Genomic DNA, 16,460 nt, shown 5'->3' on the forward strand with positions numbered 1-16,460 from the left:
ACACACTTTGTGGGTTCGAATACTGCCTCTGAGTCCTTCGTTGGGGAATAATCCGCTCAAGCTAGCTTTCCCTTCTCCATTCTTCTATTTACAGTACTGCTATGCTTTGACTGTGGAATATCACCCATAGGCACCTGGGTTTGAAGACCCAGTCGCCAGTCGGAGGTGCTATTTGGGAAAGTTGTAAGATCTTTAGGAGACCGGAGCTAGAGGGAATGGATCACTGGGAGTGGGCCTTGAGGCTTAGCAGCTGGACCCCACCTCCTGTGTGCGCTAAGCTTCCTAGGCATGGATGCAAGGTGAGTCATCCGTCTCCTGTCCTGTCTTCCCATCAGGGTGGACTACATCTCTCTGGAACTGTAAGCCACAATGACCGTTTTCTCCCTCAAGTCGCTCCTGTCAGGTGTTTTATCCCAGCAGCGAGAAGAGTCACTAAGCTTGCAGAAGGCAGCGAGGGAAGCTGACCCTGCCCCGCGGACCCTGGCCCCGGTTACCTGAGACGGGGCGCTGCAGGAGAGCCCGGACAGTTCGCTGATGCGAGCCGCGGCTGTGGGGTTGCTGGAACTGATGAGCACAGGAGGGCTGATCTCCATGGAGTGGCGGTTCTGGGACGCCTGGGAAGACTTGTTGGCCATGGTGAGGGAGGTGAAGGAGTGTCGCTTCCTGGTGTTCTTCTTGGTGTCCGGGTGCTTTGGGGCAGAGCTGCTGTTCTGTGCTGCTGTCGCCGACGGGCATTCTGCGGGGTCGACTCCCGGCACCGGAGGCTTATCCCACTCGATCAGCTGCTTGGCAGCGGAGTTAAACTGCAGAAGGTACCAGCAGAGCACACACAAGGTCAGACCCCGCTCGGGGGTTCAGTGAGAATTCTTTTCCCCAAGTGTTTTAATCTAGAATTCAAAGCCACCATGTTAACGCTTGCAAATGCAAGCTACGTTTCTTCTATGCGAAACGTCTTCATAAGGGGACCTCACTGTCTCTAATGCCACAGGTAGTTATGAACTTAAAAATAAATAGTTCCAACGTAAGACTGAAAAGATAAAGACACGTTTCTAAGAATTTGGGGGATGTTTAATTTGGGCATTTGCCAGTGATAAAAGAGTTCAGCTCACTGATGAAATTGAGGAAGGGCAATGGAAAGAGTATCCAAGTATTTATCTGCCTGAACGCTGCTCCCCAATGATGACGGGATCAGAGCTGAACATTGAAATAACAACAGACCGGCTTGGTACCAGCAAACAAGGAAATAAAGACTAAAACCATGCAATGCCCAGGTGGTGTGCCCCCAAACAAGTCAACTCCCCTTGTTTCTCTCTGTATATTTTGGGGGGAAATCTCACAAAAGCAGGTTGAAATTCTTGCCAGTTTTTTTTTTCCCTTCCTCAGACCGTTTGCCGGTTATCATCACATGCGCTCAAAATAGTGCACAAAATCATGCAAGGTAAGAGCTGAAATTCCAGTCCGGCTGGCGCTCTAACTCGGTCTATCTGAAGTCTCAGGGTAAAGTCAGAGCACACAGGGACAAAGCCCGTGAGCTAGACCGATAAGATCAGCAGGAAAGAAGGGAACATGAGGCTGTTTTCCCTGAGGTGAAACAAAACATTTCCGGAAAGGCCTCGATGATAAAAGGCTGCATATATTAGAAACTCCTCTGATGAGAAACTCCAAAATGCACAAAAATACTGAGAATGCAATATAGGGAACTTAAAAGGAACCACATACTTCTGAAAGATACTGTTAGGAACAATGGAGGTTTCCCCAACATGACACTCAGCACCGCAGTTCTGGCTTTACACAAAGTAACATCATCTAATGTTTTTTTTTTTTTTTTTTCTTTTCTTTTCTTTCTATCCACCTCAATTGTTCAAACCATGTCTTCTCACCCTATTGATGAGACTTCCCTATTAGGAAAGAAGAAATCCTTTGGGTCAATATTTCAAGAGGAAATAGAACCTGCTTCCTACAGCCGAAAAGCAGGGTTAACTGCAGCCTGGTAGCCTAGAGCGTCCACAGATGACTGTAAATCGACTGGTCATTTGTTCCTGTGGCTCCATGGGGACTCAAGTCAGATGGTCTGCCCGACACAATTAGGAGGGCAAACCTTTTTCTAACATAAGCATCTTCTTTTAGCCTTTGAAAAAAAGAGCGTGCATGAGATACGGTTTCCAGAATAGGCAATCTTACCTTACCAACAAGTAGATGGATGTCAGGAAGAGGCGGGTGGTTAAGATATAACTAAGATGTGTTTAAGGGTAAAGGAACGTTGTACCAGGGGACATTATAATGGCATGTGGCCAGGAGATCCACAATTTATCAACCGTACTTTGATCTAGGAGTGCCCCCTCTTCAGAGTGGGGGCACAAGAGAATCAAACACCCCAAAGAAGCGATTGTGATGCTGGTTATTCTGACGGGAGGCACAGCTCTAAGAGCTCCAGTCAACTGCAGTGAGCCCCCGGGGCAGAGTCAGCTTTCCTACACAGCCAAGCAGGCTGAAGAGTTACTTCTCTTCCCACTCCAAGCTCAGGACTCACGTGAAAGGTAAAGCCAGGCCGTGTCCCAGAGAAGGAGTCAGAGGGTACTTCTGTGCCCATGACCTCCATCCATATACCACAAATCCTCCCAACAAGAGCCTAGTGAGCACAACAGCGTGTGATTCGGTTGAGTAAGGAATGGGATAAACTAGAGCTTTCTTTCTCACGGGAGCCAAAAAAAAATTATTAATAAAGGAAACAACCGCATCTATCTGATCCCACACTTAAACGAATTCTGGGGCCAAATCATTAGCTGTACCCGTTCTTTTAAATACACTTATATATTTTGTGTGTATATGTGGGTAGCTATAGAAGTGTCATGGTACATTTGTGGAAGTCAGAGAACAACTTACAGGAGTTGGGTCCTGTGACCAAACTCAGGTCATCAAGCTTGGTGGCAGACACCTCTCTCTACCTGCTGAGACATCTCACCTGACCACCTGCTTTAAAATATTGTGAATCTTGTCAGGGTTTCACCTAGCCAAGCATCAGTTATAATTAATACCATGTTAACATTGCTGGTTTCCACATGCTGTCCTCTGATATAAATATCTTGCTAGCTTGTTATGAAAATAAGACTGAGTACCTCATGTCTTTTTCCACATCCACCCTCCATTAAGTAAGTACAACTTGAGAACACTGTATGCTGAGTGAATTGCTAGATGCTGGAGATTATAGATGGAGAGAAACAGTCTGAAGGAGTTGTTTTTAATTATTAAAATGATTTATTTATTTTTAATTTACATGCATTGGTGTTTTGCCTATATGCATGTCTTTATAAGGGTGTCGGATCCCCTGGGACTGGAGTTACAGACAGTTGTGAGCTGCCATGTGGGTCCTGGGAATTGAACTCAGGTCTTCGGGAAGAACATCCCGTGCTCTTAACCGCTGAGCCATCTCTCCAGGCCCCTGAAGGAATTTATAAACTGACATGAAAAAAATGGGCATGCTTTCTGTCATCTCTTCCGTCTATCGTCTTTTGTTCAACTGCCTTTGGCAGTTTATCCAAGTCACTCGGTGAATCAAATGCTCTTTCTTTCCAGCTGTGGCAAAGGACCCCACTATGTGTTTAATTCTATACTTGTCCAGCAACGTTTCTCCCTCTTACCTTCCAATGGATTTATGCCTATGGAGAACAATGCTGCTGGGTTGGGGGGGGGGTGGATGGACATATTGTTTGGTGGGCACAAAGCCTCACATAGAATAACACAGTTGTTTGCAAAGCATGAGTATGCACGTAGACCTCACAGGGTGTGGTGGAACTAGTGAGCTGGCAAAGGCCCACAATTCTAGTTTTGGCACGGCTGTTGGCCGACTCTGTGCCCGAGGTAGCCATTGTTCAGTGACTGATCACAACTCTTCACCGGCCGGCGAGTAAATACAAGAAGGCCAACAACGTTCACGTCTCTTTCGCTCTCTCCCTTTGGAGGGATATGGCTCGATCTCCTGTTTCACTTCCAGCCCTGTAGACAGCCTACTTTATTTGCCCTGCATTTCATTTTTTACACGTGACAGTAATGTCTGCTAGCAAGATGCCGTCATCCTTTAAAACTACTTTAGATTTTTCAGGAACAGCAGAGGTTGGTATCAGTAGCTCGGCTCCTTACTTTTTTTCTAAATTCCAGAGAAAAATCATAAAATGAAAAGTTACAGCATGGCGTGTTAGGTAACTCGGGCGGAAATCTAAAAGGCCTTCTGTTGTGAGTATAACTTAGCCTTTGTAACCACAGGGAGCCAAGGGCCTGACAACTTTTAATGGAATTTTGAAAAAAGTTATGAATGTTTTGCTTGAGCTCAGTGGGTGTGGGCTTCCCCTGACATTTATCTCATGGTGACCTTTAAAGGTAAAAGTGCACTCATCACATGCAAAATAAACGCGTGCCTAAAAAGATCTTTTTTCGGCATGTGGTAAAGGCCTCAGATAAGACTCAGGTGAGGCACAAGATAGAGTTCAGCATTCTAGAGCTAACTGGAAGGGTCTAAAGAGATTTTCTTAAGTTTCTCATGCACTTTTATATTTTTCCTATTATTTAACTAATTTATTTACTTCTGTGGTACTGCGGATTAAATGCAGGGCTTTATACATACGAGGTAAGTTCTATGCCACTGAGCTATATTCCCAGCCTTCTTTTCCATGTTTTGAGGAAGAGCCTGAAATAAATCTGAGAGGAAACACTGATAACATAATGTTAAAAACACAAAACATCCTAGGCAATATTAAAATGTATTTGTGTCTGGTTGACTTCTTTGCTAAAGAGAATATGGCCTTTTAAGGGACAAAGCAGCATTTTCCCCTAAAGGGAAAATAGTTTTGATAGGCTCTATTTCATAAGAACTCTTACACAAGAGTAAGTCTCCAGCTTTTGGATATTATACAAGTAAGTTTGAGAGGAAACTGCTGTAATTTATAATCCACTGGAGTAGAATATTACTGAACTTTTTTCTTCCCACAGGCAAATAAAACTCATAAAGTGTATTATAAAAGTAATTAAACAGGCAGCCCCGGTAGCTCCCACCTGTGACTGTGACACTGGGGTGGGGATGGGCAGTCTGGAAGGAGAAATGTCACAAGTTCAAGGACAGCCCAGTCTACACAGTGATTTCCAAGCCAGCCTGCATTACAGAGTGAGACTCCATCTCAAAAGAACAAAAAGGTAATTCGTTACCTTTTAAAATGAAGTAAATGGTACAGAATATTATGAGATAAAACATCAAAGTTCTTAGCCGGCTCCCTACGCCTGTCTTTTCCCAATCCATTTTCCGGATGCATTTATGTTTTAGCGGTTCACAGCACAACCTTCTGTGAATTAAGTACTGATGCCGCAGATGCACCTACTTTCCTGATTTCTTTACCACAGATGATCCAGGCAAAGCACATTGTTACTTAACAGCTCGTGAGCGTCTTCCCACGCCCACAGGAGTGGGCATGGCTTTCTACAGTGTAGGGGAAATGACATCATTTACTATATTGCTGACATGCTTGTAGCGGCCTATCCAGGGGGTAAATTCCCAAAGTTGAAATTGTTACATTAATGAGTACATTTTAAAACGTTTGAAAAAGTAGTCACATTGAATCCCAAAGTCTCAATCTTTGCCACTTTATGCTGTTTTCCAAATATTAACCTTATAAATCATTGTTCAAGTCTCTGCTAGTTGAAAGAAACTGTTTCATATTATTTAATTTGTATTTCTCTCAATGAGATTGAACAGATCTTTTCTTTTTGTAATGTTTCCTATTTACATACTTTATCTATAGTTCTATTAGTTTTTTGATTTTTCTTTTTACAATTTGTATTATAAATATTCTGTTATATAAACAAAGTGCTCTTTATTTAATATATGTGAATTTTTATATGCATTTGTGTACAAGTCTAAATTGAAATATTGGTTCATATTACTATTTTATAAATAAAATTTTATTTTATACTCCAAACATAGCAATATTTTCTACTATAGCAATTCAACTAAATGTCATATTCTCAAGCTCTTATTACAGCTGGGTGTGGTAATGCAGGCTTATAACCCCAGCACTTGTTTCAAGGAGGCTTGAAAATTCAAGGCTGGCTGGGTTATCCAGAGAGTTCTAGGCCAAATGATACTACCATCTACTGTGCATAATGAGACTGTCTCAAAGAAAAATGATCTCAGAGTTAACTTTTAAAAGAACTCTGCTTTTTTTTCCCCTAGCGTTCTAATCCAACTTCTTCTTCCGTCTCTGTTTCTTGGGCTAGTGGGAAGGATGTGGCAGGGACCGGAACAGGTTTATTTCACACAGCCCAGCGGTTGTCCTATTGCTGCTGAAATAACAATCTACCCTTCCCTCTCTGCTGCGAAAATAGCCTTTAGAGAACCAGCTCACCAAGGCAGCACTTCAATATCCCAGTGCTGTGGATATCGCTCTATATAAATAAAACACTGATGGCCAGTGACCAGGCAGGAAGTAGGTTGCCAGGCAGGAAGTAGGTGGGACAAGGAGAGAGGAGAATTGGGGAAACAGGAAGAAGGAGGAGAGACACTGCAGCCACCGCCAGGACAAGCAGCATGTAAAGACACCGGTAAGCCACCAGCCACGTGGCAAGGTATAGATTTGTGGAAATGGATTAATTTAAGATATAAGAACAGTGATCAAGAAGCCTGTCACGGCCATACAGTTTGTAAGTGATATAAGCGTCTGAGTGATTATTTTATACGCGGATTGTGGGACTGCGGGGCTTGGTGGAACCGGAGAGAAGCCCTCCAGCAACATCCCAGCATAGTTCTACGTCCATCGTCTCTTCCCCCGGAAAGGTCCAACACTCTGGAGAAGCCAAGACAGAGACGCGAGCCCACTTCCAGCTTCTTAAAAGCAATGACACCTCTAGGCTCGCATCACTGCCCTTGGCAAACACTGCTGAAATACCGCATCAGGAGTTCAGACCCCCGTCTTCCAGTTTGCGCCCCTCCATTTGGGTCCCGAGGTTTTGTGTTTGCCCAAATGGAAAAGGCCAGCTTAACCTTCATTTCTAAGACTTACATAGAGGAGAGGAATGACCTAGAGGTTTATAACATTAGTAAGAGAGCCTTCCCGAGGCTAGGACGCCATTTAAGCCTCTACAAATGTTTGTGATGAATTAAAAAAAAAAGGCTCTTAGAATTATCAGAAGTGAAGTATGCCTCTGGGCCAACACTAGGCCACGTAAGTCTAATATAAATCTAATATTGGAAAAGAGCTAATTTTCCAAATAGCTACATTTAGAAGAAAACAGAGAAAAAGCTATTATATAGTTTTAATGATATATTTTATCTAGCCCAATATAGATAAAATAGCATCATTTCAGCATATAACTAGTACAAACAATACACCAAGATACACGTGCGAGGTCCTGCTTTCACTCCTAACATGGTATCTGAGGCTGAGGTCAATCAAGTATTCACATCCCATGTCTGTGGGCACTGGCCACCTCTCGGCTTGCTCAGCAATGATGTGTGGGTGCTGGTAGCCCAGCTCTAGTCTCTTGAAAGCACTTAAGGGGAAAGAGGCCATGCCAAAGAGAGCTATCCACCAAAGGCTACCCCCCCAACACACCTCTTGAACTACCCTTGACCTCGCAAAGCCCATAGTTCTGAAGCTCCCTGAGCCCTGAGAAACCCTAAGGACAAGAAGGACTTGTGTAAGCAGCAGGAGGACAGGCAACGGTCATGCTATGGAAAGGGGGGTTCGCAAAATGGCTGGCGCCCCTCAATGGGCCTGAAGGTCAGTGAGTAACTCCTAGTTTATCATGACGGCCTTCACTTCTATTGGGCCCAGCCGTGAAAACATAAATAAATAAACCAGAACTTTCCTTCACGGCTTTCTTATTTTGAGGGGAAAGATCCATGTCATTGGAAACCTAAGGAAGCAGGCACTGCCAGAGGAAAGCCACAGGAAGAGCCTTGAACTTGGGTTAGCCTCGGGTCCGCTCTCTGTGCTCACTGGCTGAGCCACCCTGAGTCACTCCTGCTATGCTGACTCCAGTCTTCTTAGCCGTACAAAAGTAAAGGTGGTGTCGCTCCTGAGTGCCTCCCACAGGGGAGACTATGGGCTAGCATGTTCTGCAACCTGTAACATCCAGTCCAAATGAGCATTATTCTAATGACCCAGCGTCCAAGCTTACAAGTCACTTACTCTGTGGCCTCAGGCAAGTCACTTTTTCTGTACATGCCTCCCATTTCTCTTATGGAACATGAAGTTGGATTTAATGAACTGTAAAGTTTTATTTCTAAGTACACCTTTCCTCACCCCAAACACAAATGCCCCCTCAGAACACGCAAGAGGCAGATCTCCGAGTCGGGTCCAGAGCCCCTGGGCCATGAGTGACCTAGACTCAGAACAAATGGAGAGTTGAATCCATTCTGTCAGTTTTGGAATTTGTTGCTGTCGAGTGACTGTTATAAGCCAAGCACAGCACTGGATGGGAGAGAGCCACACACCTCTCTGACTCACGATAAACGAGGTCTTCAGAAACGAACAGGTTCCGAACACTAACGATAGAAGACACACATTCACATGTCTGCCGAGCACAGGCAGGTGAGTCCATAAAGGCCAGACAGAGCAACAGTGAGTGATGGACACGTTTGGTGACCCAGGGAGAGTGCATGAGCCTTTCAGAGAGCAACTGCTTAGCATGGTCAGCTGGCTTTCTGTTCAGAAAAAGAAAGCTAGAGAATAAGCTTTAAGAAAATCTCCTGAGTCTATGCCTGACCAAGCAATTATAACAAAACCATTTGCAGGTCGAGCATGGAAGCCATCTGGGGTCATGCTGGGGTGGTCTATGCTTTATGGAGGGCGAAGAAGAAAATGGCGGCTATAGGAAGGAAACTACAAGGCACTCCGGATCACAGGTTAACGGAAGACCTTGCTAGGTGTTCCAAGACAGCTAGCCAACCAACACCTTGGAAATGAAAAGGGCAACGATCATAAAGGAGATTAAAAATAGTGGTAGATGTTATCCAGGGGACAGAAGAAGAGCTAAGAAAAGGAGTTAGTGACAACCAAGATGTCGATTTCAGGCCCGGAGGAGCCAAGAACTAACTACAGAGACAAACAAGCAAAGACTGTGATGTAGGCGAGTATTGGGAGTGGAGGGTGGGGGGCGGGGGGTTCGAGCCACAAGCGGAGGTGAGTGTGATCATGTAACGGATTTTTCACGAGAGCCAAAGCAGATCATGCTCTCATATTAAGGGGGGAACCAAGGGAAAGAAAATAAGTGGCATGCACGGCAGAAAAGACACATGATGTGATCAGATTCCTAGATGACGAGAGCCCTGGGGAAGACAGCAAGTCATAAGCAGGAGAAACAGCTCACAGTCAAACCACAGCAGAGCTCACAAGACAGATGCCAGCACAACCCCAAACCCCAGTTAGGACCTAGGAGGTGCTGGTACCGACTAGTCCCGGAGCAACCCATCTATAGCTAATCACAGAGCTGGGAAGAGAGACCAGCCCACAACTTGAAGATTGAGATCAGTTGATGTCCATATCCTACAGGAGCTGGCAATACCTGCAGTCTGTATGTGTTTCTATTTTATACACATATACACATCGTAAATCAGAAACACCTATTATTAACAGGGAGGATACATTCCAACCATACATTTTTATTTTCCAGAACCTCATAACCAGACATAGGAACACAACAGAGGAAATACATATATCCCAAGAGGGAAAGGGCATGGAATTGTCATTAAATTCTAAGTAAAATTAGTCAATGAGACATGACACACAGACAGAAATTCCGCAGCAGTGTGTACTCAGTTAATAAATCAGTGAGCAGGCCCTCGCCCTGTCCTACAGTGTGGGGCCGCGGGGATGAGCAGGGGTGGACGAGGAAGGGTTACAGAAGAAGAGAAGCCATGGTGCTGAGCACAGAATCAGCACATTTGTCCACGGCTTCCCAGCTCACAGAGATGCTCCGCACAGCGTGCGTGTGTCCAGGATGCGCACCGACGGGAGAGCTGTATCATAAAAAGCCACACCGCTTTACAACACCTGGGGAAAAACTCTGCTGGAGCCCCCTACTGCATTACAGACAAGATTTTTTTCTCCCAATGATTGTATTGTCAGAATGGTTCTGTTCAAGCCATCTCTGCACAACACACCTATGCTGCCAAGAAAAGCAGGAAGAATCCCGTTAGGCCTTCTCCATATGAGATCAAGTCGAATCCACTTTTGATTAGTAAACCTTTAGTTGCCAGCAACATTTAGGATGTATATGACAATATAACAAATCTATTTTAAAAGTGAAGCTAACACCTATCGGAATATTATGGCTTTGACAAATTTGTAATTCTGCTCTAACAAAGGCAACCTCAGATTTTGAAGATGAGTAATTAATCATTCTGAAAACGAACCTTTTACATGCTAGAACTTAGAATGGCTTCGAATTTTTATGAAAAGTAAAAAAAAATCTCTGTACACTTCAGCAAAGCTGGACAGTAATGGTGGTTTTGTGTACCATTAGGAAGGCTAGTTATCACATGTCTTCAGAAGCAAGTGAGACAAGAGACCAGTCACTCGGCAACTACTCTAAACAAGACATTTGTCTAAAAGCGGTAAAAATAGATAAGTTATAGTCTACCTATTATGTAGTTAAAACCCATGGAGAGAGACAAAACAATGTAATATCATTAAAACATGAGGGGAAAAAGGAGGGATTTTTTTTTAGTTTTCTACATGATGCACTGAAGCTTCTTCATTTCCTCTCCATGTTTTCTAGATTATAATAATAATATAGGAGTAAAATGTTTAAACAATATTCTGTATGGGACTGCATTCTCAAAGGAACCAGGAAAAAAGTGAATCATCCCCACCCATTCATTCCCAGAGCCACAACCCATGCCGGGCCTGTAGGGACGGTGCGAAGTTAGTATTATGGAAGTGGCACATGTTTGGATTGGGTTTCATAGGCTGTATCTTGCTGAATGGAAGAATCGGAAAGAAAGGCTTCCTAAGAACTGTCTGAATCTACTTGGATCTTGAAGAAAGGGTGATTTTTCTATAGGGACACTGGCAAAGAAACATCCGAGGTTCTCAAGCCAGCTCTTCTAAAGTGTGACCCCAAAACAAGCAGCCACACTTGGCTCACGTCCTTGTCCCTGGCAGGGGAATGCCCAGGATGAAGAATCTGGGATCCTTGGGGAATCACGGTCGATATTAGATAATATTAGATAGTAACATTTGGTCATCATCCAAGGCTCTGATTAAAGCTTGCCAGGAGATCTGCACTTGTATGTCCTATAAAACTGCCCAGGGTATTGCAAACCATCCATTCATGCAGTGAGAACACAATCAACATTAACTGATCTCTGGACTCCCCACTCCCTGAATGCTCTCCTGATGGGAACATTAAATTAGAAGGCGGCTTCTGAATGACAGATGGTGCATGAACTTCCCTGTATCACCTCCTCACCAAACCTAAGCAAGTCCCCTTTTGGCTGTATCGACTACAGAACTGCCAGTGGAGCTTACAGGACAATGCTCTCAACTCTGCTACAGAAATCAAAGCTCATTTTCCTTTCATTGTTGCACCAGAAATAAAAAGCAACAACTACCTGTGTGAGGCTGGGACCTCACCTACACCATGGGATGTGGCCCACCATGCCTATGGGGAAACAAGCTCCCAGAAGCACACCCAAGGTACCCAGTCAGTCAGAATTAAGAAGAAAGGATGGTGTTGAGGACATAGTAATTTTCCCTTATGGGTTTCTCACATGGATCTCTAAATTTTACTTATAAAAATAAGTTGACTTCAGAATTGCAATAGAAACTTGGACACTAATCAATACAGTAATTCTCCTTCTAACTTTCTAACAATTTCCCTAAATTTCTTTCATAAACATTGATTATGCTTTTTTCATTTTAAAGGGAAAAACATCAAAAATATGAACGATAGAAAATCTTTTTATACACTTCAATCAACTCTTTGATCATCAGATTAAAGGCTATTATTGTGCCCTTCTGCTATTTTTATTCTCTCTCTCTCTCTCTCTCTCTCTCTCTCTCTCTCTCTCTCGCTCTCGCTCTCGCTCTCTCTCTCTCTCTCCCTAGGCTTTAACAAAGTAAACGATAATAAAGTCAACAATGCCATTCTTAGCTCTATTGAGATCGCGTTGGCAACATCAAACCCTGCACTCAAACCTCCACTTCTTACCATAGACACAAGAACAACAGCCCAGACTTTGCAGAACCAAGGGAGGAGCTGGGAGTCCCTGCTAAGCATCTGTGCTACGTCAGCATATCCGACTTCTCACTACTAAAGCTGATAGCACCATGTAGCCACAGCCAGAAGACTTCATCCCTTTCAACTGAAGTTTCCCAACCTCCGACTAACAATTCCCCAACCATGCCCTCTACCAGGAATTTTTTTTCTTTATTAACAATAAAAGTTCCAGATTGAATCTAGCATATGATTATTACTATTTTAGCCTGGGAAGATTCTAAAGGAGTTAAATACTCAGCCTACATTTTTATTTTATTTATTATTTTCGGGGACGTGATGCTGTTGTTTTCATTTTATCTCTTTGAGGCAGGGTCTTGCTAGGAGCCCAGCCTGGCCTGAAACCCTTGACCCTCCTGTCTAGACTAGAAGCATATGCCAAAACACCTACCCAACCTAACTTCGGCCTAGTTACACAAAACAAAAACAAAAAGCAGGAAAATATCTCACCCAGGAGGGCTGTATGTGGTGGCACCTATCTGTGAACCTAGGACTGAGGCAGCGGGGAATCACACAAGTTTGAGGCCAGCTGGGCTAGAAAAACAAACAAATGACCTCACCAGGGTCACACACACCTACCCCATGGCTCCTAGGCATGTAACTTCCTAATGTAATGACAAGATGAACCAGTAACAAAATATATGCCAGACAGCAAAAGACTACAGGCCGAGAAAATTCAAAGTGGACAAAAATCTACAAACTAGCTTGGTTGGGGCTTCGAGAGGTTTGCTCTCCGATTTCTCAGACTGTCGGTCTATTCATTCAAGCGGTATTTCCTGAGAGGCTGCTGTGAGCCACACTTGATGAGAACCCTGGGAACCACAATAAGCGATGATATACAGTTCAAGGACTGCCTGGGGGACTCCCATTGTGATGGGGGCCGGGGGTCTGGGGAAGAGTGGTTAATCATTACAACAGAAACTCTGACAGAAAGATCACAGGCAGAAGGGGCAGTGAGGAAGCAGTACTGAGAATGGTGATCACAGGTACCGCGAAGGGCCAGGCTCCGCTCTTAAGGGTCTACAGTTTTAACAATGGGAAGACAAGGCCCACAGTCACAGAGAATTACTGGTTGGGCCGCCACCCCCATGCTGGCCACCTGGCTCCAGATTTCCAGTCTCCCCCTCTACCACACCGTATTTGTTGAGAAAAGGCAAGCAGAGGGGAGGGAATGTTTTTAGGTAAGGTCCTGAGGGAAAGTCTACCCCAAGATTGACATCTGGAAGGTGCCTAAAGAGTGGGCTACAGCCTTCCTTCTGTCAGGAATGGAAATGTAAGAACACCTGTCTCCTAAGTCACTCCTACCCCGCTCTACGTCATCCACACAGAAGGAACATGCATCTTCAAACTACCTACAACCAAAAGCCAAGGAGCTGAACAGCTTCTTATTTGTTTAAAAACTTGGGTTGAGTGAGAGAGACTGCAAACAAATGACTGGGAATCAAAATCAAAGGAGAAACTCAATAAAAACGTGGAGTTCAATATCCGTCTACGCTAATGACTGAGAAACGCCCCAAAGTCCATATGTGTAGCAATCATCTTCAACCAAACTTTCTGCCTGCCGAGAATCCTGCCATCCTTGTCCAATGACTGCTAAAACCAAGTGAGTCAGCGTGGAATTAATGGGGTTGCTAAAATCTTCCCATCTATTTTGCAGGCAATTGGCATATCTGAAGAAAGAGAAATAGGGTACTAATGTCTTCCTTCTGACTGTAAATCAGTCCTTGATACGTATCCTGGGGTGGTGTCTTCAAGAATTCCCTGGGCTCCCATAAAAAAATCTCTTATCCCTAGATGCTTTCCCCGTTGCTCAAGTCAAAGAAGAGACTATCTATACAGAACACAATGTACAACCGAGAAGGTGTGGCCCCAGGGACCTGATAAGAGACTGTCTTGGGAGGCAAGAGTGAATCAGATTTAAGCAAAAGAATGTTGTTGTTTTTTCTTTTAGGTTTTCCAGACAGGGTTTCTCTGTGTCTTAGGGGCTTGTCCTGGAAATCTCTCTGTACACCAGGCTGACTTTGAACTCACAGAGATCTGCCTGCCTCTGTCTCCCAAATGCTGGGATTAAATGTGTGGACCACCACCACCTGGCAAGAATTCTTATCATAAGAGTTAGATAGGAACTCCAAGGAAATGGCAGGGTCTCACATATTCTAACCTGGACTCAGACTTGGATTTCGGGTCATCCCGCCACCTCTCCCCGGTGCTGAGATGACATGCGTATACTGTTGTAAGTGGTTATACGCAGCGCTGGCTGGGCTCAAACTCAGGCATGTTAGACATGCACTCATCTATCTGTTGAATTTCATCCTCAGCCCTCTAGTCAGTCTTTGATAGGATTTGGAGTGGGTTTGCTTGCAGGACCATGCAAGGAAAGACATGGTTCTGAGAAGATGCGAAATTCAGTTCTAAGAGTATCCTGTCATTGTGCATGGTGACAATGGCCATGTATTTGACCGTTGCTATAACTCTGGCAGACTAAGGGCGATATGTCAGTTCATGAGATACAAGAAAAAAATACTAAACATGGTGGTACACACCTATAAACCGAGCACTTAGGAGGCTGAAGAAGGTAGATGGTGAGTTCAAAGTCAGCCTGAATTCCACAGTGACTTCCAGGACAGCCTGGGCTACATAGAGAGGTCCTGTTCCCACCCCCATCCCATCCTTAAAAAAAAAAAAAAAAAAGAAAGAAAGAAAGAAAGAAAGAAATCTACAAGTGAACTTTTGTAATACAGCTGTGTTTATAGTGGGCATGCTCTGTGTTCTCAAGCCGGCCAAACAGGAAAGGTGAACAGAGCAAGAAAAAGCATTATTTAGGAAAAAGCCTCTTTATTTATTTATTTATTTATTTATTTATTTATTTTGTGCTCTGTACACTTTGGTTTTTTTCCTCATCTGACACTGTCCTGAGACACTGTCCGCAGCTGAGAGATCTGGGTTTGGGCTGGCTGTGATTGAAATCTGCCTCCACTTAGGCCCCCCCCCCCCAAAGGCTGAACCAGGTGTCACTCAGCCCTAGACGCTCTGCTCCCCGACAGGGAGTTCCAGTGTGACAGCTTGACATCAAAGCCTGTTCACAGGCTCCGGCAGACAGATGATTAGGTTCATGTCTTCACTAGAAAAGTTCTGGTTCAAATAAGGAAAACGTTCATGGCTGGGGGCGGGGGTGGGGGGGTGGTGTGGGGTTGGGGGGTTGGGGGGTTGGGGGGCTGGGGGGGTGGGGGGGGCAGGCATGGGGGGGGTGAAAACACTTTCTCCCTGCGTAGAAGATAACCTTTTCCAACTCAAGTCCGAGTAAATAATCCTATGACTCTAATAACTGTGAGTGACTCTGGCCTTTCTGTGGGTGGATCTTTTCATGCCCGTGAAACAATTCTACACCTGCCCTATGTCAACAACAACAACAAAAACAACACGTAGCAATACCTTTCAGGCACGCCAGACCAAGCATCGGCACAAACAGTGATAACACCTGACAAGTAAGGACAGGCTCTTTACTAAAAGCTGTGCTTGCTCACGCACTTTAGCGTAACTATTCAAATACCTGGAGAGGCCAGTAGTTTTCCACAACCCACAGTCAGGATGGACACAAATACGCTACAGAAAGGGTTGCTTGCTAAGGGTATTTTTTTTTTCTGCTGTCTTCTTCTAATGCAGGAGGAAACGTCTCAATAAAGAGGAACATCTAAATGTGTGGACGGCACTCGAGAGCTCTGCCTAGCCTGGGTTACGTGGAGACACAGCACACACGTCTATGCTTTGTGAAACTCCGGCAATCTCACCGTCTACGGGAGACACCGAGCGCCGGCTACAGTGACACAGTTTGCCATTTGAGCCTTCAAATCCTGACAAAACAAATGTCTCAGATAAAAAGATGGCGGGATAAGTGATTTGAGGTTTTGCTTTGTTTTTACATGCTCAGGATAGACACTTTGATGTTTTAAACAGCAGAACTGCCTTTAATTCCCCACACGGTCTGAGATCTCTCTTGCCTTTTGGCTTCTGTGTGCGCAGGCCTCTCCACCTGGGTGTTCCTCCTGCTTACAGTAAACGCTCTTCTCATCTCTCCTAGTTAACATCTATTTACACATCCACAAGATAGCAGCTTCTTTCCAGAAGTCTCCCTTGACCTCCCTCGGTGACCGGGAGGGGTGGTTTGGGCTTTGGTGGGTTCGTTCTTCAAAAAACGC

At 44.5% G+C, this 16,460-nt stretch overlaps 1 protein-coding gene across 2 annotated transcripts in view; it reads right to left on the minus strand.

Annotated features, from left to right (window-relative positions):
- Positions 1-16,460, minus strand: part of Sh3rf1 (SH3 domain containing ring finger 1) — a 163,910-nt gene that overhangs the window by 40,726 nt on the left and 106,724 nt on the right. For both annotated transcript variants that reach the window (XM_076553288.1, XM_076553289.1), the window contains exon 5: positions 495-803. In XM_076553288.1, coding sequence (XP_076409403.1) covers positions 495-803 — 309 coding nt within the window. The remainder of the gene's footprint in view (positions 1-494; positions 804-16,460) is intronic.

Source organism: Peromyscus maniculatus, chromosome 17 (assembly GCF_049852395.1).
Source record: "Peromyscus maniculatus bairdii isolate BWxNUB_F1_BW_parent chromosome 17, HU_Pman_BW_mat_3.1, whole genome shotgun sequence".
NCBI classification, from domain to species: domain Eukaryota; kingdom Metazoa; phylum Chordata; class Mammalia; order Rodentia; family Cricetidae; genus Peromyscus; species Peromyscus maniculatus.